Source organism: Falco peregrinus, chromosome 1 (genome assembly GCF_023634155.1).
Source record: "Falco peregrinus isolate bFalPer1 chromosome 1, bFalPer1.pri, whole genome shotgun sequence".
NCBI lineage: Eukaryota > Metazoa > Chordata > Aves > Falconiformes > Falconidae > Falco > Falco peregrinus.
This window is the reverse complement of record NC_073721.1, coordinates 12,839,623-12,863,652: the sequence shown is the minus strand read 5'-3', so window position 1 is coordinate 12,863,652 and position 24,030 is coordinate 12,839,623. Positions and strand designations below refer to the sequence as shown.

General features: G+C 42.9%; 2 protein-coding genes across 3 annotated transcripts in view; one reads left to right on the top strand and one right to left on the bottom strand.

Annotated features, from left to right (window-relative positions):
* Positions 1-24,030, top strand: part of LRIT1 (leucine rich repeat, Ig-like and transmembrane domains 1) — a 55,712-nt gene that overhangs the window by 6,145 nt on the left and 25,537 nt on the right. The gene's annotated exons all lie outside the window — the stretch shown is intronic.
* Positions 6,914-23,016, bottom strand: RGR (retinal G protein coupled receptor). Its single transcript, XM_005236749.3, has 7 exons — positions 22,780-23,016; positions 19,058-19,214; positions 17,505-17,626; positions 10,629-10,782; positions 9,913-10,030; positions 8,278-8,391; positions 6,914-7,347 (listed from the first exon to the last, which is right to left on the bottom strand). The coding sequence occupies exons 1-7, from the start codon at positions 22,856-22,858 to the stop codon at positions 7,207-7,209; spliced, it is 885 nt and encodes a 294-aa protein (XP_005236806.2). The 5' UTR covers positions 22,859-23,016; the 3' UTR covers positions 6,914-7,206.

The window sequence follows — 24,030 nt, the reverse complement described above, 5'->3', positions numbered from 1 at the left end:
TTGAATCCTTCTACTCTCAGATGAGTACTATTGCATAAAAGCATCTCTTTTGGCCTTAACAGTGATTTCTTTCTTGTTATATGATAAGATAAGCTTCAAGTTGCCTAGTCTCAGGTTTTGAATCCTTGCTGAAAACAAGCTGCAGAGAAGTGGCTCAATGTGATGCTGAAGGCAGAGTGGGCAGGATATAAAACAAAAAAATATCTCTTCAGATTTATAGATGTTTAAAATGCTTTTCTTGCCTTATGTTTGGATCCCACTTTTGGGGGAGAGCTTAGGTACCAGATTTCAGCTTGGGGACTAACCTCCAGGAGCTGGATTTATTGCATGTCTGTGCTGAGTATCCTGGTATGCAGTCTCTCTGTAAATAAAGGGCTAACTCGGTAAATCAGCCTACTGTCTTGTCTCCATTACGGTTTTTCTTAGCTATTTCAAGAAAGTTGAAACCTTCCCAGTGAAGGAAAGGCTGCAGAGCCCTCTGGGAAATACAGCACTTGATCCATACGTCAGAGGTGCCATTCAATGTGCTATCTAGGGCATGCTGGGCCAGAAGCATAACTGTGGAGTACCGATCAGCTCATGATGTTCAAGCTGACTCTGGTTCAGTAGTGAAAGACCTGACTAACATTGCCATCTCAGCACTGGTTTTGTCTTCCCTCTGTTTAACGGCGTTTCCCCTGCCCTGTCCGCAGCTAACAGCATTCTTAAACTTCTGCTTGTACAGCTGCTTTTCAGCACAGCGACCTCTCATCTGGTGTGGTATAATTTCCTTGCAAAACTGCCTGTATTTGAATGATGGGTCAGGTAACAGAGTCAGAAATCAAGAATGATGTCGTTGAATCTTCTTGTGTAGTTCAGTGGAACAAATCTTGGGGTAGCAGGCGCAAACCATTGAACACCATGAGGGGGAAAAAAAAATATCTGTTGTCTTGCTCTTCACCAAGAAAATTCAAATAGTGGCTTCTCCAGCAATTAAAGCCGCCAACTGTTGTCTGCCGTTGTACAGTTTGTTTTCACTGTCAAGATCTGAAGCACATGGCAAACCTAGCATTCTCGCTGTTAGGACTTGGAAGTTTGCTTTCTGCTTCCAATTATAATCTTCTTTGCTGGTTTTCGTATGTAAGTGAACTATTGCTGTTAGCATTTCAGTTCTTTCTTTAAAAATAAGGTGTATGTTTGTAAGCCACAAATATTTGTCTTCCTACAGTCACGTTCTTGTACTACCAATTAGAAGTTAGTTTGAGAACTTGACTTATGTTGGCACTGTATTAAGATATTAGACCTTGCTTTATAACTATACAATTAATTTTAAGATTCCCAACAACAATTTATTAGAAGGAAGCATACTTTCTACCATTAGAGACCCACCGGATTAAGTATTGTCCTCTGAAGCATATTTTCAAACAGTGTTTAATTAGTTTGCGTTAATTTAAAACCTGGGCTAATTGACATTAGATTCCTCTAAAGCAGGTAATTGAATGAGTGTCTGAAATACTTCTCCTATAACATGAGATCAATATTTAGGTGTAAATTCTTAGTTGTATTGCCTATTTCTGTGGGCTAGAGGCTCAAAGGAGCAGCAGCTTGCTTCACTCCCTTTGCCTCGTCTCTGGTATCGCTCAGGGGAGTTCTCTAACCAGCATGCGGGAGGCTGAGCCCTGAGCTTGTCTCTCGCTTCTTCTAAAACAAGGAGAATTGGTGGCCCAGCCCAGTGCCTTTACTTGGCCCTAGCTCTTCTGACAGATCAATGATCTGATGTTGTGTTCTGAACAAAACTTGCTTTGGAAAATTTCATACATAGGTAACAGGAAAAAATCCTGCCTGTGGAAATCCAAGGGTCTTAAAATATTAAAAAAAACACCTCAATTCTTAAATCTTGTATGCACAATTTTAATTGTCCTAATCATTCAAACTTGCATCTTACTGAGGTCTTAGAATTCTTGTGCTTTCTATTGCTGTTGTTATTGGATCCTTTTTTAATGATGTAATCTCTTCTGCATCTGTACTGTACATCAGGAAATTTTCAAACACCACCTAAAACAGACATGTAGGCATGTATGTTTACCATTTAATAATTCTTATTTTACATAATCCTTAATGCAACAGGTCTATCCTCCCTCTTTCTCTGCAGAAAATGGAATGCTTGTTTTCATAATAAAACATCTTCTGAGTATTTACTGTGTTAGCCTGTCTAGGGTAGCTTACACGGACCGTTGATTGTAATCCTCTGACGAATAATCTCTAAGAATAATCTAATGTATATACAAGGCAGATAGTAGCACATGTATTTGCATTTTAACTCCAAAATACAAACTCTCAATACCATAAAGCTGAGCTGTGAGTGTCCACTTAGCCATCCTCGCAGGTAAAACATGAACAGAAACTGAAGTGAGACGTGACAGTAAAGATCAGTACTGGTGACTAACACTTGCTATCGTCATACTACAAGGATCTGACATTACATTTTTTGTCTCTGTATCCCAACTTGTTGAACCAAACCAATCATTAGCGCTTGGGTCCATGTTTAGGGATTTGGCAATACTCTTCTCCCTGTGGTGACAAAACCAGCTTACTTCCCTGTTTTACAGCAATTTAATTCAAAGTAGTATGACGATAGACTGCGAACAGTGCAAATTCTTCCCTTGACCCTGTTCCTAAACTGGTTTTTAATGCCTTGGTCAGATACACAAGAAGTGCCAGAAAAAAAATACATCAGAAAGTGTATGGAGTACGTGAAGAATGTGCACTGCAGAAAACCTCAACTCCCTGTTATTGAACTGTAGGGTGTTTGTAAGTGTGGGCAGTGCAGGAGAGCCGAGTCAGCAAGACCTTGATTTGCAGCATTATTGAGGACACAGTAACTTCATTTGGAGTTGTGGGCATTTAATAGCTTTGAAAAGAGGACTGTAAGAAATGCTATTTAAGGTGTGAGGCATTTCTGTCTGCTGAAAGGAAACCTGACGAAATTATGCTGTTTGTGTCTAGAGATAAGGAGGAAAACTTGCCTTCTATTTATTCTCCAAAAGCCTGTCTTTCATCAGCGCATCAAAATATTCACTCTGACACAAACGAGCAGAACTAGGCTGCCTGTAAGAGGGGTAGTAGGATGGCTGGGCGATATTGGATGTAATACTGCAGATCATTGTGTTAGGAGTGGTTGGATACTGAATCAAGTAGCTGAACCCAAAGGAGAGACACACTTGAGTCTTCTGTTTTGATCGTGGACAATTGTCCAAAGCCTCCCCAACAAAGGGCTGCAATAGTTAACATGGAGTACCCTGAAGTACCATCTAATTATTTTTAGAAGTGGGTAGGTTGTAGTCACTGTCATCTTTAGTGACAGGACAGGTATTAGTCACTGATGTTCAGATTGGCTGTTCTGGCTTAAGTTGAGTTGCTGAATGCATCCAAGGGTTACACTTTTCTCCTTTTTTTTTTTTTTTGTCCTTATGGGTGGAGGTTTTTTCTGAACAGTAGGTGGGATGCTATCTGCGTGGGAGTGTCTTGCAGTCCCTGAATAACCCCCTGGGCTGTACTTTGGTTAGGGTGATATAAATTCTGTTTCTTGCCCTCTGGGATTCTCTAATGTTGAAAACATGGTGGGACTTTGCATGCTTCAGCATAACCTGCTTGAGATGTGGGACCTTGTTGTGACAGGCTTTATCGGGATGGCAGCAGAAACTCATTGGCAGGATCTGGGCAGCCAGCAGTGCCAGGGGGCATTGGGCCAGCACTGTTGGGGTGAGGGCTGACTGTGCTAAGGATAAACTCTGTAATTAACTGGAAGTGTGTGCTGGGCTTCTTGATGCACTGCAGCTTGCTTTCAGACATTTTTCTGAAAGAAACACAACATGCTTACTGGTGCACTTGCTCGTGGTCATCAGCCAGTTCTTCTTAATGCCAATAAATTAATGGTGAGAGCTAGTTGTAGCTAGAAGAGGATCTTCGCTTTGCTGACCAGTTCCTGGAAATTCTTATGTGTACTTCCATCTCTTGTTTGTTTCGTTTATCTTTTTTTCTGGAGAGAGTGATATTATCCATGATCCAATAAATGAGCCATGAGCAGCCTCGTTTCCCCTATTCTTTTGCGGAAGTCAGCAGCTGAGGCATTATGAACCAGAACTGAGGAGGTGGTTAAATCCACCCAGTTTGTTCAAATGCTTAGTTTACCTCTCTTCACTCAGTCAAGAGCCTTTTTAATTCAAAGAATGAGGCCCTAGGCTGGGACAATTATGGGCCTGACTGGCTGAGAAGCATTTGTTTAAGTTATTTAGGGTGGAGATGGATGACGGGAGAAATGATTCAGGTTTTATGTACATCCTTAGGTTTGGAGGTGCAGGCTGAATCCAGGTGGGATTTTTGAGCAGGTGGGAGTAACTGGAGCTTAAGGGCACTTGGCGCAACGCAGCGCACAGGGAACAATCTCAAGTGAAGTCTCACCCTGGGAAGCTGTGGGACACCCTCTGGAGGAGTGGGACAGCCTCTTCTCATGTCAGTCATGCACTGTACCGCCTCTGCTGTGCTTTCAATTTGTTGCACTACGCTGGGCTGTATGAACAAGTCCCATGTTCTACAAAGCATGTAAGTTTTGCACCATCCCTAGGTCTGAAAGATTTTGATGACTGTTACTTTGCATTCCTTCAATGTGGCCATAGAGGACTGATTTGGTTGCTGCTCTGGCCAAAGGCCCTATTTCTCTTTAGGCTTGAATATTACTAAGCAACTTTGTGCTCGCTAAGTAGCAATACTCAGCTTTACCCATCCGTAGCTTTCAGTAATCAAACATGAAAAAGTGTGCCTCAACAGAGGCACGTGAAAATCTGTAGCTGCTGTAGCTGTCCAGTAGAATGGAGAAACAGCTCTGCTACTTTCTGCTCCCATGATAAAAGGTTTGCATAAAAGGAAGTAAAAAAATCAATCTGAAAATAGACTAAGAGCCAAAGCCTGTGAGAAGTTCCTAACTGAGGTATGTTCCCTTTAAGGCAAAGGGGACTCAGACCGTAACCAAATGTCTTAAGCTGTTGTTTATTACACTATTACAGTATCGTTTAGGTAAGCCATAATGTGTTTCAGTAAGCAAACATGAAGACCACTCCTCAGACTGCAAAGTTCAGAAAATACACTGCTCAATTTAATTTTACTGCGTGTCCTGTCGTTCCTGTGCTGTTGGAAGCAGCAAACAATCATTCCCTCTACACATCCCCGAACCCCTGGTTCAATCAGGCGCTGTCAGTCTCCTCGGCAGCTACCTCTCCTGAGTCAGCACTCTCCTTAGTTTCATCCCTGCTGTGTTCAAGCTTCTCCTTCATGTTTGATCGTCCCTGCAGCCCTTTTCTAGGCTGTCTATGCCCTCTGTGGGTTGGAATGCCCCAAACTATGAGTCTTATTCAACGCCTGAGCACTGTGGCTTTCAAGTGGTGTGACCATGTGTCCGCTTTTGTTTCGTATTCCTTTTTTTTAGAGTTTTTTAGCATTCTGCTGTGACTTGTCAGTATGACCCTGCTGACAAGTGAACTGATGATTTCAAGGCCTGGCCAGGTCTCTTTTCCGAGAAAGAGGTAATTACAGATTCAGAGCCTGTCACTGTAGATACATACTTAAAGGTAATTTTCTGCCCATACACATTATTTTGTGCTTATTGGTGCAAACATTTTGTCATCTGCTCACTTAATATTATGGGTACCTAAGATGTAAGTCTTAGCTGTCAGCTTTAGATGTGATTACTCTGAATAATTTTGTCATGGTGTAATTCACTGCTCTGTCAGGTGGTTTGTGACTAGACTGAGCCTCACAAGTCCCAAAGCACATCTCCGAATGGGATCCTGCTGCTTACTTGTGACAAATGACATTTATCTCCTGTCTCTAGCCATGGTGGGAATGTCTGTTCTACCCACTGATTGTTTAGCTTCCGGGATTGCACCATCTACCCTTTTGTAACTCATACGTAACTATTTTTCCTTACCCTTTTGTAACCCACATGCAAGTGTTTTCCCTTCTAGTATGTTCAAAAGCATCACAGGGACAGATCAAATTGCTTTGGTTAGCTTCAAAAGCTCTTTCACTGTCAATGCTTGGAAATGAACTATACGATCCTGATAAAAGTCAGTTAGGTTTGGCTTTTTGTATGCACAATCTCTTCTATTTTGTGTGTCACACAAATATATTTTTGTAAATGGGTCATTGAGGCACATCTTGTAATGACAGGTGACATCAACTGACAGTTTTTGATCCTGTAGGCAATGTGAGCAACACGAGCAAATACAAATATTTAAAATGGACATTTCTAATAGTTTAAAACATATACAAATTCCGATAATTATAAAATAAGTGGCTTTTTAATTGCTCAGACTCTTCAGTCACAACTGATACAGTCATTGTTCTCACTCTTGTAGAGCATACGGGAAGTTAATGGCAGATGTGAAGTTAATTTTTATTTTTATGACGTTTATAGAACATAATATGACCCATACCTCCCCTGAGTTTTTTCTCAGTGTCTGATAAAAAGCTGGATGTTTTTCTGATGGACTGTGAGTTTGTTGATTGTCCTGGTAAGCAGCAGCTACAAAATCTGATGCAGTTTAGCATGTGCAAAGCTGAATGTCACACACATTTGAACCAGAGCCAAGCTAATATTCCTTATTGGGGTAAAATGCCTACTGAAATGTTTTTATGGAATTAGGAGGGCAGACTCATCATGGAAATTTGGGAACTCCCATTGTGGGGAAGATACGTTATTCAGATGAACAAGCTACTTATACAGACATGTGGTGTAATACTGGATACTCCTTTAATCTTTTCGTAATCCAGACATTACCATATGGACAAACTGCACAGATTGATTTGAGGAGGCCTCGCTGGATAAATGAATACCCTACTTTGTTTAACATAAAAGCTCAGCAAATTAGAGTATCAGGGGAAAAAAATAATGCTTTCCAGCACATAGTTTATTCGCAGTGACATATAAAATGAGAGTGATGACAATCAACACAGGTTTAAGGCAGCTTGTTTGACAAGCAGCTCGTGATGGTTTGGACAGTTATCTGGAGGGCTTTCTTTCAGTGCTTCATTGCTTGTAGCCAATGCACGGCCTTTCCAATGTGGAACCAACCACCTTTGCATGTACATATCAGAGAACACACGTAGTTTTCTCTAGCGTTTTGCTTCCAGTGGTGTACCTGCATTAATTTTGCTCGATGCCGTAATGGGTTATTTAGCTTTGTTATCAACCTCTTTCTCAATCTTCTGTCCTGTGAGGAACTGCCATATTCCTCCTCTGTAGTTCTCATTCCCCAAGGCATATACGAAGGCATTCACCATTGGTGCAGTCTTGGCAATAACAGCAGGAATCTGTCATGAGACACAGTATTTATTAATAGGATGATGCACTGAGAGGCTGGTTGGCCAATTTCAGCCTGGGCTCAGTTTCCCTTTACCAAACAAATGCCAGTCTCCAACATGAGCAGCTTGCTGCCCCCAGAGAGATGAGAGGTAAAAGCAACTTGGTCAGTTGGAGTCCATTGCTCAGGAAATTATAGTCTCCAGGAGAAATAATTTAGATCAGCATTGCCTGAAACTGGGATATTTTATTTAAGAGTGAATACAAACACTCTGGAGGAGTGAAGGGTGTGCCACGGACACCTTCTGATGGATAGGTGGGCTGATATTGCTAACACATTTTATGTGGGAAGCTGAATACCTAAGTACAGTAATGCATTTGGTGACTTGAAACTGGGCTAATTTTTGGGGACTGAGTGAAAGTTGAAAGGTTTAATGTGATATTATTGAGGCCCAGAGGTAGCCTTGGAGTTAAGACTCATAGAAAAAAGGGAAAAAAGGAGGCAGCATAACCTTAAGAGTGATCAATTGCAGTCTTCCCGAGGAGAGAGAAATGTTAAAAAATGAACGAGACAAACAGTCTCTTCAAAATTGAAAATTCTGGGCAGGTCCTTGACTCTGGGAAGGACACAAAAGCTCCCTCAAACCATGGGGCAGTGCAGGCTATAGACCCCTAACTGTCTGCTGAAGAAAAAAGCCCCCAACTTCCTAAACAGTAGCTTGATCAAAGCAGTAATATAATGCCCATTACATCACTGTGCTTAGAGGTTTTGCCTTAAGTGGTAGATGAAGAGAATGCTTTGAGGAAATGATCTGCTTGTTATATATATGTTATAACAAGTAAACCCAATTGTGAGTAAATTGGCCTCGTTCCATAGGAACGGAGACAGGGGAGTAAGGAGAATGTCAGTGTTTGAATTCCCTCAGGTGGCATAGACGTACCATGCGGTATTTTGGTGAAATGAACATCACGTTTTCAACTGCTGCGTAGAAGCATAAAAGGCAATAGGGACCCCAGCAGATGACCAGCGTCTTCAATGGTAAACCAGTATTAAACTGAAAAACAAGAACAATACATTCTTTTGTGCTTCCCAGCAGCACACTGCCACGGGCAGATGGGACAGATCCTGTGAGACCATGGTTTGTGTTCTGTAGCAGGAGGGGATCAGCCAGCAGGATGTGCAGTATTGCTGCTGCTTTGCCGTGCATGTTGGACGTGTGTGAGCATAGCTCCCTCTGCATCGAGGGCTGCCTGTGCAGCAAGTCCCCTGACCATGGGGATGGGGTGGTGAGTGGCAGTTCTCCTGGGTAGAGGTGCCAAAGCACCTTATGGCAGATCAGTTAAATCAGTCTGTGTGCTAGATGGAGAAGCCATGGCCAGTAATTGCTGCTGGGGGGGCAGCATAGACATTTAAATACAGAACAACATTTTTCTGACTTCTCAGAGGGTCTTGCAGACAAAAAAAACCTCTGTGGAGCCACTACTAGGGCAGCACAACAGATGGATGCAGCAGCAGCAGCTGTGTTGTGGTAGTAGGACTCCTCTGTCCTTCTTGCTAGGGCCTTATCCATGCTGTTCATGGATAGCTGTTCCCAAGTGTCATATAAATATTAATGCATAGGGAAGATAAACTTAATCCTTAAATTTTCTGCATCGTAACCAGTCTACAGAATATTCTAAGAAAGAAATTGCACTCTATTGCATAAACTCACTGAAAAAAAAAAAAAGGTGATACTTATAATAATGAACGTTGAGATTTATTTAAGAACTGTGCAGAGGGTACACATGTTTATTCCAGACAGCCACAAACAAGTCTGCCTGACTGTCTCTTTGCCAGTATAACATCCCCCTTGAGCACTGGCTGCCTTTACCAAGTGCAGGGGTCGGGCTGTGCCTGCCAGCCATGGATAGTGCCCCAGACTGTACAGCCTGCACCTAAGAACTCATATAATCACCACATTACATTCCCATAAACCTGCCACGCCAGAGCAATTCCTTTGTTTCCAGCTCATAAAGGTTTCTGAATTTCCTCAACCAAGTGTAAACACGATGTGCATAGGAAGGCCCTTTGCCCCCACGGGGTGCCTGTGTGTTTCCCTGTAGTGCTGCAGTTCTGGCTGGCTGCCTCGGTGATAAGCTTAGAGCCTGCAGGAAATAATGATCCTTCCTGAGCAATGTTTCTCTGGATAAATACTGATATGCTATTACCAAATATACTGCATGCTGTGTGCTTGTTTTTGTAGCTAGAATTGGACCAGTGTAGGTGGAGGGGAATCCTCAGGGTCATTAGTCCAACCTCTGCTTTGGAAGGGAGTGGTTTGTAATGCGCTGGGTTGGAGCAGATGTGGCTGGCTGGTCAAATCTTGAAATATCTAAGGATGGGGTTTCCACAAGCTTTCTGGGTAGCTCCATCCTGCGTTCTGCTACCCTCCTGCTCCAGTAACACTGGGGAGCTAGCGCAGAAGGAGCTGAGCCAAAGCCTCTGTGAAAGAAATTGGCTTTTTGAGGACTTTGTCTCTGTTGGATGCAGCCCTATTTTGGCAAGGTGGTTGCAGGAGTGGGGGAAGCTTTCTTACCTTATAGTTCCCACTTTTCTTGAACTTCTGGTGTATGGACTGATAGGCCGTCAGCATGATGAAGCCCGGGATCATGAAATTGAAAATGGATAGACCAAAAAGGAATGTGATATAGTTTCTGGAAAGGGTAAGGAGGAGCAAAAAAGAAAAAAGAGGTTGTTAATTCCTCTCTAAGGCATCTCTGTAAACTTGCTGTAAATATTCATTAACTTGTATTTTTAAAAGGGGAAAAACCAGTTTTGTCAACATGCTTTACATGCAGCATTTGCTGAAGGCTGGTTAAGTTGTGCCATGCTGTTGTGTATGGGATGGATAGTGTCATAGAAAATCACAACAGGTGTTTGATTTCTAAACCCAAGCATCCCTACTCGGACATCTGTACTGGAATGCATTAAAAAAACCCCATCATTCTAAAAGAGTTTCAAGTCCTAAACCCAGAAAAGATGCAGTTTATAGATGAGCAAGGGAGCAGCAGAAACCTGAGCACTAGCCTCTCCCATGGAGGAAGCTGACTTCAGCCGTTCCCACATGGTGCCACGTGAGTCAGGGCAGCCTTGGGTCATGCCTGCCTTGTCCCAGCCACTGGGGAGGGAGATCTGCCCCAGCACCAACGACGGAGGATGGCTGGGGGCTTCAGTGTGCTGTTGAGACCACCCCAGGGGATGGCAGCTCCCACCCCCCCCCCCCCCACCCCGGGAGCTGGCCCCTGCACTCACCTGTCCCCTTTGCTGTAGTCCAGGGTGCAGCAGGTTCGGAGGGGTTCGTAATCGTATTCCCCCCATCCCAGCAAGGGCATCACAGCCCAAAAGGCAGCAAAGAGCCATGCAAACAGCATCATGGAGATGGCCGTGCTCCACTGCAGCTTGCTCCCTGCAAGAAAGGAAAAGGGGGTACGCATACCTGGAATGAAACCACCGTGGAAAGCTGCCTGGCTCGGTGGGGCCAGTGCCAAGCACCCCAGCCCTGGGGCCTTGGGCAGAAACAAGCAGCTGTCGGTGTTTTCTAGCCTGAAGGCGACCTGAGCCTGGAGCAATCAACCTTGCATAAAATAGGAAGGAAGCTTTTAAACTTTAGGAAAGAGCAAATTCTTATTCCCTTTTGGGTGCTTTACTTAGACAAGTGCTGTATTGCTGTTTAGCTTTGTACCATGCTGGAGTTACAGCTGCTCTTACAAATATTAGATTCTTGTGCTTTGGGAATGTGTTTGAAGACTCAGATGAGGCAGAGAGCAGCTGAATGAACAGAGCAGTGCAACAAATAGTGTTGGAAGAACTCGAGCCCTGCTGCAGGCTGTGGGTCAGATCAGAGATGCGACTCCGCACAGCCTCCCCAGCCCTTGCCTGCTTCCCCCCTGCCCTGCTGAGAGTGCAGGGCATGCATGGATATTAAATATACCCTGTTCTAAAATCACTGCTCATCAATATGTATGTCAATATCTATATACAACCTGACAACGCACCTTGTTCTAAAAATACTGCAGATCAAATTATTTTGCCCTCAAGATGATTGCTTAGCCTGGAACAGGAAATGCAAAGCTCAGCATTGATCATTTTTATTATAAAATTAGGAAAAAAAATACTACTTGTGCCTATCTCATCCAATTATGTAAAATACCATAGGAATAGGTCAATGAATGGAATGAAAGACTGGAAGCTTCAGAAGACATGGGGCATATTTCTTCATGGAGGAGGCAGGCAGGCTTTCCCGCAACTGTAGTACGTTGTGGTTTAGCCTAACTGCTTGCGTGTGAAAAACCAAACCAAACAAAACAACCCCTGGATAATTTTGTTATGGAGGCTAATGTCTCTAATCATGCCCGTGCTGAAGAGCCCATGACGCCAGCTGCGCCAGCAAGGAGCACGGTGACTCTTCCCACTGCTCCTTCTGTCTCCTCACACATAAGGAATCTATTTTGGACACTAGAAAAAGAGAGAATAAAACCTAAGAAAATCAGATTTTTTTTTCGTTCTGGATTTGGCCTTTTGCAAAATGAGACTAATGGTGAAATAGCCTTGGTGAAATCAGTTGCCTGTTGACCCTCCAGAAAAGATTTAATGACACATCAGAAGTAGCTAAAAAATGTATGAATGTAAAATTAAACACATTTGATATTATTTTAATTTTACCCAGAAAAAATACTTGCCTTACAAGAACAGTGAAAGAATTGTGCTCTGTTCACATGGCAAAAATGGCCTCTTCTGGGGGGGCTGATGCCAAGAGAGCAAGTTAAGAGCAGTTCAGTTGGTTTTGTGCAGAGCAGGCCATTGCTATACCTTAAATGCCTTTTATTTTTTGCCTGATAAAATTTAATGTAATAGTCATGTAGATCCTAATTCAGTTAAGTGTGTATGTATAAAGTCCAGCATATGCTTAAGGATATAATTCCTAATTAGGGGCCAGCGCTGGCAATTTGGTCCTATTAAGTCTAATCACTCTTGTACTCTGGCTTTCTCTCCTTGAAAACTGAGGAGGAAGCTTCTCTTTTCCATACAGTGAAATATTAATGCAGGGGATTTGAAATGGCTTCTGTGATTGCTTTGGAAGAGAAAGAGGTCATACTTATAAACACACACACTGCACCCCACCCCACCCCATTATTTAAAGATCACTAAAATTGTGATGCCAAAAGCTTAAATTTTAGGTAGTGGTAGATAGAGCATGGAACTTTAATCCTTTTGACTGCACTGGCCAGTTCTTAGTGACCTAATCATAAACTATTTCTCAGTCTTTAGTCTGTGGGAACACTTAGGAATTTAGATTTTTTTTTTTTTTTTTAAGATTTGTAAGTTGGTCAAACATTTAGCTGATTTTCACAGAAAAAGCAAAAAAAATACATCTCTGAGCGGCTCCATTTCAGCTAGATTTCAGACTGAAATTCAAAAGGTATTTCTCAAAGAAAAGGTCAACAGGATTTTCTAGGATGGAGGAAAAAAAAATAATACCTTCTCCTTGCTCTTGCAAATGGTTGTTATAGCTGATATATTCCAGAACAATATGCCTTGTGCTAGACTTCATGGCATGCATCACTTAAAATTGGCAAAGTCTGTCAAACCCAAAAATGTCTGAAAATATGTATCGGTCATGAGTAAAATAGGTGTTGGTACCTTCTTCAACTGCAGTGCAAAAAACACTAGTCACTGGTGTTCACAAGTCCTCATCTTTTGTAGGAATAAGAAAGGTTTACTGCATAATAGCTTCTTTTGTGCTTATCATTAGAAAAAGCTCTTTAAAATACCCTAAATAAAGGGGATTTTTTTACTCCAATGATATTTTTCTTTTTTTTTCTGTGGTTCTCCATGGTCACAAAGCTGTCTTTGTGATTACCTTCTGCTTCAGTGAAAATGCAAGATCTGTATAAACATTGGCATTTTGTCAGGGAAAACTGATGAAGGTGCAAAACTAGATGAAGGAAGTGTGGCAGGGTGGCTGCAGTCAGTGTGGCAGCAGGTAAGGACTTGCTCCTAGTTTGACAGAGCTGACAGCTGCAACTTGGAGCAAACAGTAGTTTGCTAATTTTTGAATACTGATACAACAACCTAGGTTTACTTATTCAAGGAATTAAGGATTAGATAAAACTCCCTGCAATTCTTCTTCTTGAAATTGAATGCTGCTGTGAAATCCCTGCTGATTTTGTTCATCTTTTCTTTTGTAATGTTGAGAAAAGTACTGACATAAATCACCTCAGATTTTCCATTTCCCTCTAATTCTTAAATGCGAGTGTAAAATCTTCAAGATCTTTTTTCTTTCCTTTTAAAGCTGTAGCTCTATGCTGTGTTATGACAGGAAAAAACCTGACCAGGATCTTTCCCCTCTTCACAAACCGCTGATGGCAGCGTGCTACCCTCTCGCAAGTATGAGCCGCGCGTTAGATCTAAACACCTTCTGCAAAGATGTCTCCGTGGTGGGTGGCTGCCCCCCAGGCTGTCCACCAGCTGCCCCCTGCCTGCCTGCGCCCAGCTCCAGCGGGACCTCCAGGGCTGCTGCTTCCTTCCTCCCTCGCTATGTTAAGAACATAATTTGGGACGTCGTCCTCATTCGAATGGCTGGGGAGGGAGAGCTAACCTTGCTATGAAACGTCATCTTCTGTCCTGAATGATTGGCTGTTGACAGGCAGCTTTCTCTGAGTTTGCCCTTTCCTCCTTCCCTGTTGGGCACTAACATAAAACCGCTTCTGTTTTCTCCTTTCCTCCCTTAACGATCAAATTTTGAAATACAATAGTATATGTTTTCCCATCCTGTACGCATTTGATATTGAAACCCTTCGGACTCCTCTGCCTTTTCTCCTCTCACGGCATACCTTTAGTCTATAGATTTCTGTCATCCTCTCCTTGCTGGGAAAGCAGCATCTCAAGGGCACCAAGGCCACATTTAGGGGATAAAAAAAGAGTTGCCTGGGATGAAGAAATCAAGTGAGGGGAAGAGTAAAATGCCTTGAAACTACAGCTTCCCTGTCATGTGTGGTGGTCATACTATTTTCTTCCATATGCCAATCAATACCAACCTGTTTTCTGGTGAGTGACATATCTAGTTATCAATATGCTTTAAAGGCTAGATCTTTGTCACTTGAGGGTTACATCGACTTCCAAACTTAAAAACCTGCTTAATTTTCAGGATGTTGGTGAACACATTTGTGTCATTAGCATCCAGAATGGCTGAAAAATCACATTTTCCCTCATCATAGTAGCAATCTCTCACATTCTACTCGGCTCGCTCTTCCTCAGAAGTACAGATAGTGGATAACCGAGCATCAGGCTGAGGAATGCCTCAACAAATGTTTCTCAGGAAACTGTTAGGACATAACAAAAACATTGGAGGTGATGTAATTGAACCTGGAAGGAGTGCCAGTTCTGGGGGAAAAGATAAAACATTGATAACTTTGTTTTTTTAGGCAAAGGTATTTTGTACCTCCTGTATAGGCACACAGCACATGCCAGCGTCAACAGGAGTTTAATGTATGAATTGAGAACGTGGTATCGCCAGCAGGCTTGATGTATCAGATCTATGAGATATGACTTAATCTTCCTCGCAATCAGCTTGTGCAGGATGAAACTAGAAGTGGCTGGTGTTACTGGAATAGCCACAGAGCAGGGCTGGAGATTTGTGCTGGGACTCCAACTGCGCTCCAGCTTTTAAGGCCTTCTGGGTTTTTGGTTTTGGTTTGGTTTTGTTGTTCAAAACGTTCAGGAACAGCCGCAATGCTTGGCCATCGGTAAGTAACAATTTGAGCAAAGTAAAGAAGCTTGTGCCCTGAGGGTCTCTCTGTCTGTGCTCTTAATATAGTATGCTCTTGACTGGAGGAGTGCGTGACACAAAAGCATTAAAGTCAACGTTGCGGAGAGTAAAATGTCTTTCCAAAGACATGTTTATTTTCAGGCTATCTCTCTTGTAAAAATACAGATGCTACTCTTTAGCTCCAAGCACATTTTAGTATCTAAAGGGTGTTAGTATGGATTTAGCCTACAGCCTGCATTATTTGGGGCCTTTGTCTGGACACGAAAAAGAACATTTCCTTGCCTGAGCTGAATTCTTGACAAAAGTTGCAGCACAAAAAGTTGGCAACCTTTCCACCCTCAATGGGATCATCAGATTGAACTTGTTTGCTGCGTGCTCTGGGTGTGTTTTAGCACTTGCTGCTTTATTCCTACAGAGGCCATGCCTGAAATGCAGCGTGGACGCTAATGGCAGAGGCAGTTGAGGCGTTGCAGCTCAGCCGCTTCTTCCCCAGCCCGTTTTTACACTTCCATTTAGGAAATATTTTGTGGTCTGAGCAACCTGCACTTTAGCACAAGAAAAGGAGGGCTCTGTTTGCCTATCAGCATTGTTGAAGGGACGCAGTTTTTTTGGGAATGGTGTGGTTATGTGAAGTGCTCTGCACTGCTCGCTCCTCTGGGAAGAGCCTGGCTGTAGTGGGAACCAGGAAAGCTGCAGGTCTGAGTGGGAGGACCTCATCCATTTCTCTCTGGGGGCAGAGCTGGGAGACTGCTGAAATGGCCAAACAGTGTGGATCAGGGCATTCCTGGTATTACGGAGTGCTAGGTTGCCCTTTCAGGATAAATTTGCATTTCATATTGTGTCTCTTTCCCTTTTCATAATGACAGCCATGAGATTGTGTTTGCCACTCGGTTGTTTTCTAATAACTTTTGAAAACACTGGCTACTTAGAAGTACACTGGTGAGGGAAGAGGGAACTGGCAGGTACCAAGTTGCTGCGTTTACAGTGAAAGTTGGTGTCTGGGGAGAGGTGAGCACCCCATACAGCTGTCAGCACAAGTCTATCTTATCAGACAAAAGCAACATCATCCCTTGCCCTATATTCACAGGGAAGTGGGGTTTGGCAGTTCCAGTGCTAACAAGGCTGCTAGTTTGTTTTACAGCAGGTAATAATGCCCTTGGCTGTGCTCCCTGACCTCTGTGCTAAGAGAATATGGTTATTCCTCTGCTCTCCCCATCCATAGTGGTGGCTGGAGTGCAGCTGGAGTCCCAGCGTAAATCCTAGCAGTCTCCACAGATGCTAAATTCAACCCAGCACCCTCATTCAGCAGAAATTTCCACTCACGTTACATGAATGAATGCAGAAATGCAGTACTGCTGAAGTTTGGGAGGAAGTTCTGTGACAGAAGACAGAGCATATCTATCTGTATAAATCCATATGTTTGACATCCTGTCAATCCCTATTTCTCACCGAAATCAAAAATATGCTTTCATGAGTCCACAGGAAAGGCAAATTTACTTTCCTGCATTGATCTCCCTGTCTAATATTAGATTTCCATTAAATCCAGCTGAGGTGTCAGAGCTACTTAAAAACTAAATTGCAAGAAAAAACAAAAAATGACCTTCACTAAAAGAAGAAAACCAACATATTCCTCCTCTTATCAGTACTTAAAAATGGCTCTGCTGCTCTTATTGAAACTAGCAGATAATTTGTTCTTTTCTTGGGAACAAATGTACTGAGTTCCAGTCTTCATAAGGGGGCTTGGAAAGTAGCATAAACCCCACAAATGGTTCTGGCACCCCAAAGCACCCATGCGTCGTGTCACACAATGGGACTGCTGAGCTCTGTCTGCATGATCATACCTCTGGGCTAGTGCTTTGCCATGGGCTCTGCTCCAGCTGCTCTCTCTGCAGGGGCATCTCTCTGGCTACACATAATTTACCTGTAATTAGTAAACTCTGCATAGGCACAAAGATCTGTTTGGTACACAGCAAGGTGTTGGGTAGAAGCCCAAGGGGCATAGATTATTCTTCAATATGGGGAGTTGAATTTTGTTTGGGACACTGAAGATTACTTATGCAGAAAATGAAAACATGGCAGGCAGGTCACAACGTGGATGTGATCTGGAAGAGGAAATACCTCCTGATGGTGGCTGGTTAGTGCCCCCCATATGGAAGAGGTCCTTTGGAGAGATTGTTTATATTTGTTCTCTCTCTAGCAAATAGAGACTTAGTAAGTCTTAACTTAGATAGTAAGGCAAATAAACTTACATATAAGATATGCAGATAATAAATGTGTGCTTGCTTTGATTCTCTGAAATCTAAGCAAGCTGCTTTATAGCAGGATCTGGGTAAGGCTGCTAGGTAAATTGTAGCCCTTACTTGTACAGTAGTGATGGTACCGGTCCCAGGCGACCGCAGCGCTGGAGCCAATGCTGGCTAGTGCTGTGAGGAAGCCCTGGAATCCGTGAATTTGACAGCCATCAGAGCCGTAGGGCCAGTATCTGCCAACAAAAAAGAATATGTTAAGAAAACGATAGAAAAAGGTGAAGACATGTTTGGAAATTGCATTAATGGAGAGGGTGAAATGATAGCCTGTGACCTTGCTTTCTGAGTCTGAGAAACATTGTGAAAGATGTTACTGTGGGTGCCTTTAGGTATTTGCCAGCATTTATCTTGCTGTAATGTCTGATACAGCACAACAGCTATTTTTACTCTTAATATGGAGAAGAAAAGATAACCCTGCATTTATGTATTGGAAAGTTGTTGTTTGTTTTTTTTTAAATTTGAAATCTACATTTCATCCAATTATCCGTATCTTCAAATTTGTCAGCCAATTTGTCAACATGTGAAAGTAGCAAATGAGTAATAAACTTTTGGAAAGTCAAGGTTCACCATGCAATACAGCATAAATGTTCACAACAAATAAAAATACTCCTGATAGCAAGACTGAGGCATCCAAATGTCTTTGCAGACATAGATTGAAAAGAACTATGGGATAGTCTCATGTAGCTGACATCTGCTGACATGACCCTTCAATTACCTGGTCACCCATGGTAAGGAGCCATGGCTGTTTTGCTTCCCGTGTTCATCTAACCTGACTCTTATGCTCATAAAGCTGGCTGTGAGGTGGAAATCTTCAATCTCCTTTCCCCGGCATTTACAGAACACCAGTATAACTCATTAGGAGACTACCCCTGGAAGTCCCTTTGAAACACGTCTGCTTGGGAGGCTGGGAAACTTCTGCTCCCATTTAAAAGAACCATATATTGGTTTGAAATATATTTCTAGTCTCTATTAAAGGTATTTTCAGGGTTTAAAAATATGCTACTTAAGTGGAATTATTCATCAGCTTTTTTATAGGGTGGTGGTAGTTTTTTTGATTATGGTTTACTTGTGATTTGTTTATTGTTATTGTTCACTGAAATGCTTGATATTGTTTCTGTCCTCTGATTAAATGATTGCGTGTGGGAAAATGTGGGAAATCAAATGTGTCATAACTGATGGGAGCTCCCTGCTAACAGATCTGCATTTTTATTTTCCACAAACTTCTCAAATAAGTGCTTTAATGGAAAAGTTCATAAAAAACTAGAAAGGCTTGCAGATGAATTTGGGGTCAGTCTAGAGGTTTAGGTAAATGAAATGTACAACTGTGTTGATATTCAAGTAGCTTCTACTATAACCACTGTGCGGTTAAATGTCTTCTATAATCAGTCCTATAATCTGTTGACGATTATATTCGGTGTAGTCTGCTTTCTTACTTGCCTGGTGGAACTATACAGAATTTCATTTTGCTGTTTCAGATTGAGAGAATGAGAAGGTTGGTTAGATGGTATGTAGAAAAAGAGTGATTTAATTAATTTGACCTCTTAGGACTTAAGCTGTAAGTTTTAATGTGGTTCTTCTGATCCTCCTTTAGGAAAAATAAGATATACCTTAGGAAGCTGGAGAAGGCAGCGATGAATGCATTGACACAGATCCCGCAGTCGGCCAGTGCAATGCTGAGAACCAGCAGATTGCTGGGTGTTCGGAGTTCTTTGATTTTTCGGAAAGAAATAATTGTCAAGCCATTCAGACAGAAGCCAAGCAGGGCTGAAATATAGAATTGTTTGGTTTGATTCCACTAGAAATGGGAAATATCTACAATTATATTGCTGTATTCTTTAATGAGAGAGCAATAATTACTATGGGAACTTATGCACAGGTTATGTATCTGTAGTGGTTACAGCCTGCATGCAAGCTAAAGACTTTCAGGAGAGAAGTCAGAGGTGACAGCTGAAGCCAACGCTTCAAACTGCATTAGGGTGTCGTGGTTTAACCTCGGGCAGCAACTAAGTACCACGAAGCCTCTCGATCTCTCCTCCCCCCACCCCCAGTGGGATGGGGAGAAGAATAAGGTAAAATCCATGGGTTGAGATAAGAACAGTTTAATAATTGAAATGAAGTAAAATATAATAGTAATAATAAACCCAATAATAATTTAATGAAGACGAGAGGGAGTGAGGAATAAAACCCAAGGGGAAAACCCCAAGTGACGCACAATACAGTTGCTGACCACCCTCTGACCGGTGCCCAGCCAGTCGTCAGGCAGTGATGAGGGCCCCCTGGCCAGCTCCCCCAGTTTATATACCGAGCATGATGTTCTGTGGTATGGAATGTCCCTTCGGCTAGTTTGGGTCAGCTGTGCTGGCTCTGCTCCCTCCTGGCTTCTTGTGCCCCTCCTCACCGGCAGAGCATGGGAAACTGAAAAGTCCTGGACTTAGAGCAAGCACTGCTTAGCAACAACTGGAACATCAGTGTGTTATCAACATGATTCTACTAAATACTAAATCCAAAACACAGCACTGTGCCAGCTACTAAGAAGAAAATTAATTGTATCCCAGCTGGAACCAGGACGCAGGGATATGGCCAGTCATGTGGAGCAGAAATGTTTTAATCTTATTTGTAATTCTGTCGTTTGTTTTAATAGAGAAACCTGATTGCCAGGCTCCGTACAGGGACACGTGGGTCAGAGCGAGGGAGATGCAGGGGAGGCACTTTCAGAGGGGCTCACAGCCAGCACTTGCTGCTGGTGCACACATCTCCCAGCCTGTCTTTGGTAGAGAATGGGTTGTGTTTAATATCAATAGTAACATTCTTTTGTGTTTAAGCATAGAAATCCCTCAGCTGTGTTTGTCAGCCTGCCTCCCTTTGGGCTTCTGTTTAAGGTTAGCGTAGACAGTGCTTGAATCACACCAGCTCAATCTTATTACTGCCCTTAGTCAATAGACTATCCATGGAAAGGAATAATCTAATTATAAAAAACAGTCACTGATAGATTTTTAAAAAAAATAAGTTAACGTTGGTCCTCAGAGAGGAGCATCCAAGCAACCCCAGCTATTCACCCAGGGCAAAGCTGTGCCATCCTGAAACCCATTCTTCACTGGTTTAAACTCAAGCTTTGTCCTTTAATGCCCTTTTCAAGGCAACCTGAATTATTTTAGCTCTCATGAGGCTCTGACTCAACATCCCACCTCTAAGTCTTGGTTAGATGAGATGCAGTATGTCTTTTGCTTCGTGTTCTTCTTGGAAAGAGAAATGATGTAGCACGAAAATGTCCATATCCCCTAAATCTGTAAAGTAGTGTAGTTAGTTACGCTTATTGTCTTAATTCTGCAGTTACATAAGATGGATGATTTTGTCTAGTCAGAAATCCTGCTCCTGCCTTAATTGCATTAATGGCTGATGGCATAACCACAGTAACAGATGATGGGAGTCTTTCATTACACAACATGTAACAAAATATTTGCAGGAGAAATATTTGGAACCATTTGAGATTGCCGTTCTTATTCCCTCCCTGCCAGCTTACCTCCCACCCACAAGGTGAAAACTGCTGCCTGTTCTCCCAAATGCAGTGAAGCCTTTAGGAGAGGCATGTTGTGACCGTGTTTGAAGTAGAGCTGAAGAGTTATTACTGTATCAACTTTTTTTCTGTCTTTCCCCTGTTTTTGGAAGCTCCACGCTTCAGCCCATTCTGCTTTTTTGAAGGCCAGCGTGAGTGTACAAATAGAGAACTTACTAAATTAAAAAAACTAAAATAGCTACACATTTTCATTTTTGGAGCAGCAGACGTGTCCAGTTAATAAAGTGAATGCAAGGTTTTCCTCTTCCCCAGAATGTTTGCACTTAGAAGCAGCACCAAAAAAGGAGGTCTTCACTGCCTTTCTCTCAGAGTCTTTTAGAAATTATTTAGTTTGATCTTCTAAGTCAGACAACAGAGATAAAATTTTATTGCCAATCTGCTGGTCATGTTCTGCCTAAAACCCTATAGAAAATACTTGTGTTTAGTAAAACATACATGTGTTAGATCACATCTAGTTTTAAATGCAGGTTACAGGCAGGTACTTTGCTTGGACTTCAACAGCTGCAAGCCCCCTGGCAGGCTGCAGCCCCTGGGCACAGGTGGGTGAGCTGTCAGGGTGCTGGTACCACAACCAGCTGGTCCCCAGCAGGACCCTGGCTGTGGGGCTCTGCCAGCACCCAACGGTGTCCCTGTCCCTCCTGCTGCTTCTCACCCCTCAGTGACAAAGTGCAAAGTCATGCCAGGACCTGCCAGGCCCTGCAGATGCCTTAGTGGCTCTTAGGCAGGTTTAGCCCTGAACCCTCTTTAGGCAGCAGCTTGCCCCTGGGCCAGGAGTAGAAGCTTTTTCTTCTCTCTTTCCTCCAGGGGAGAATTTCTGGCCGTGCTCTTCCAGCTTTCCTTTTCAGGCAGATACGATGCTGCCTTCCAGCTGAGCTCACCTGCAAGGAGAAGGCAAGCATCCTCCTTTCTCCCATGCTCCGTGTTTGTGGGGTGAGCTAATGAGCATATATCCCATTCTGTTGGTGCTTACAGCTTCTCCTCCTCTACTGTTGGGCCCCACGATCCCCGCATCCCCAGGTGAGCAGCACTATGCAGGGATGGGGTCCCAGGCCCTGACTGGGAAGTAGCTCAGAAGACACACCAGCGGCTGAAATAATCCTGGCTACAAGCCTGCCCTTTGCTAGCTGCCAGGTAGGTATACATTCGTAGTTTTGTTGCAGTTTCTCAACGTGGCACATGCCTTAAGAAAAGCCTACATTGGCTAAATTGAATGAAAATGGACTTCTTCCTGGAGTTTTGCTTCTTAACAGTTTGAGAGCTTTTGAATCTCATACAAGTATCTTTCTGTTTGTCACTTCTACTCAGGAGCCATTAACTGCAGCACTACCGATGCAATCTGAATGTATGCAAAGAGTTAACAGGCTGTTGTGGACCTGTTATCTTTATGACAGCCTTCGAAGCCTTGTTTCATTGAGGGATGATCAGCCATTTCAACATGTTCCCCAGAAGAAGATAAAATTGCCTTTAAAAGTCAACCACAAAACCTTACATCACAAATTCTTGATAGGAAAGCTGAGTAGCAGGTACTTCCCTGCCAGAGGGCGGCTATGCATACAGAGCAGACCTTCACTGGCAAACAGCTGGCAGCTCACCCTGATTTACTCACAAGTACTGGTGATGTAGCCACAATGACCGCCATAGGTCTGGGGCAGCATACCACAAGTGCTGCTCTTTGCTTCAGTTTTCCTTCCCCCTCCCACCAGGAATAATAGGAACAAAAATCTTATCGCTGCTGCAGTCCCATGCCGAGCTTACCTTCGACCAGCAGGGCAGTGCCGATGGCAAACACCTCTAATTCAGTGAAGCCTTCAGGGACAGGGTATGCGGTGACCATACCTGCGATAAAATGCCAACAGATTTAACCTCTGCCCTCTGTTATATCTGTAGGGCTGCCTTTTCTCTGGATATCCCTTCTTCCACTAGCCCAAGGCTTCTTAAAGGAGCAGCTCACGTGCAGACACATGCTCATTATTATATAAAAGCTTTGGGATTTTTACTCCCACCACTACAATCCCCGCAAGAATGTTATTAATGATGGGACTAGCATCAACCTGCACTCCCCCTTCCCCTGCAAATCGTATTTCAGACACCAGCAAAATGGAAGCATTCATTGCAATTACAACAAGTTCTTTGTAGAGACAAGATTAAGAGCCCTGTCCAGTTAATTCTGCAACACTGGAAAAGAATTAAAGGTTGTGGAACGAAGGAAACATGTAATATATAATTGGGGAGTGACCTGAAAAACAAAGGGGCACTCATTGAGTTGGTGATTAGGGGAAAAGTATGAACCAAGAACTTCTGCAGCATATAGGTCTTCCCCTCACCCCTTTTTTGGAAACTGGCCAATATGTTTTTCTGGCGATGACTATTCTGTATACGAACTTATCTCCTCTTCATAACTGAGACTTAAATTAATGTGCACACTGGCACAGCCTGCTTAAAGACAAACACTTAGAAACTACTGATTTGGGGCCCCAGACATACAGGGAGGGATGTGAGTTGTCCAGTTGTGACTACTCACAGGAATTACCTTGCTGTCCTTTTGAAGATATTTGAAGACTGGGGTCTTGGTGTAGTGCTGCTCTGGAGTATGTGCAGTGTGCAGCTTGGCCAGCCTCCAGACCTTTACCTGCCGGCCAACTTCCCCCCATGAGCAAACCACGGGATGGATCCGAGATGTGCATCAGCCCTTGCCATTTCCCAGCAGGGTCTACTGTTTTCCTTTCATTTCTTGTACTGCTGGTTGATTAACTCTTTAGGAATTTGAATGCCTGGATCCTGCAGAATGGAAGACAGCAGCTTTCAGAACCCAAGTGAAGCAAATGGTACTTTTTTAGCTATACAATTATTGTTTATGCCTGTCCATTAGAAGTGAGCAACTTGGCCGTACTTTCTCGATTTTTAACCTACATTTAGAGTAGCAGTAGTTGTGATAAGTACTAGATAGGTTGTTTTCTTTTAATGGTACTTCATTGCACCCTTTTTAGTGCATTTGTTTCTTTATTC

Bases quoted from the DNA above. Each gene is read 5' to 3' on its own strand.
- RGR (XM_005236749.3), bottom strand. From the start codon at position 22,858: ATGGTCACCGCATACCCTGTCCCTGAAGGCTTCACTGAATTAGAGGTG. The intron at 17,627-19,057 runs GTATATCTTATT...TTTTGTTGGCAG, and splicing joins GCCTTCTCCAGCTTCCTAAG to ATACTGGCCCTACGGCTCTG. The intron at 10,031-10,628 runs GTGAGTGCAGGG...TACCCTTTCCAG, and splicing joins GACTACAGCAAAGGGGACAG to AAACTATATCACATTCCTTT.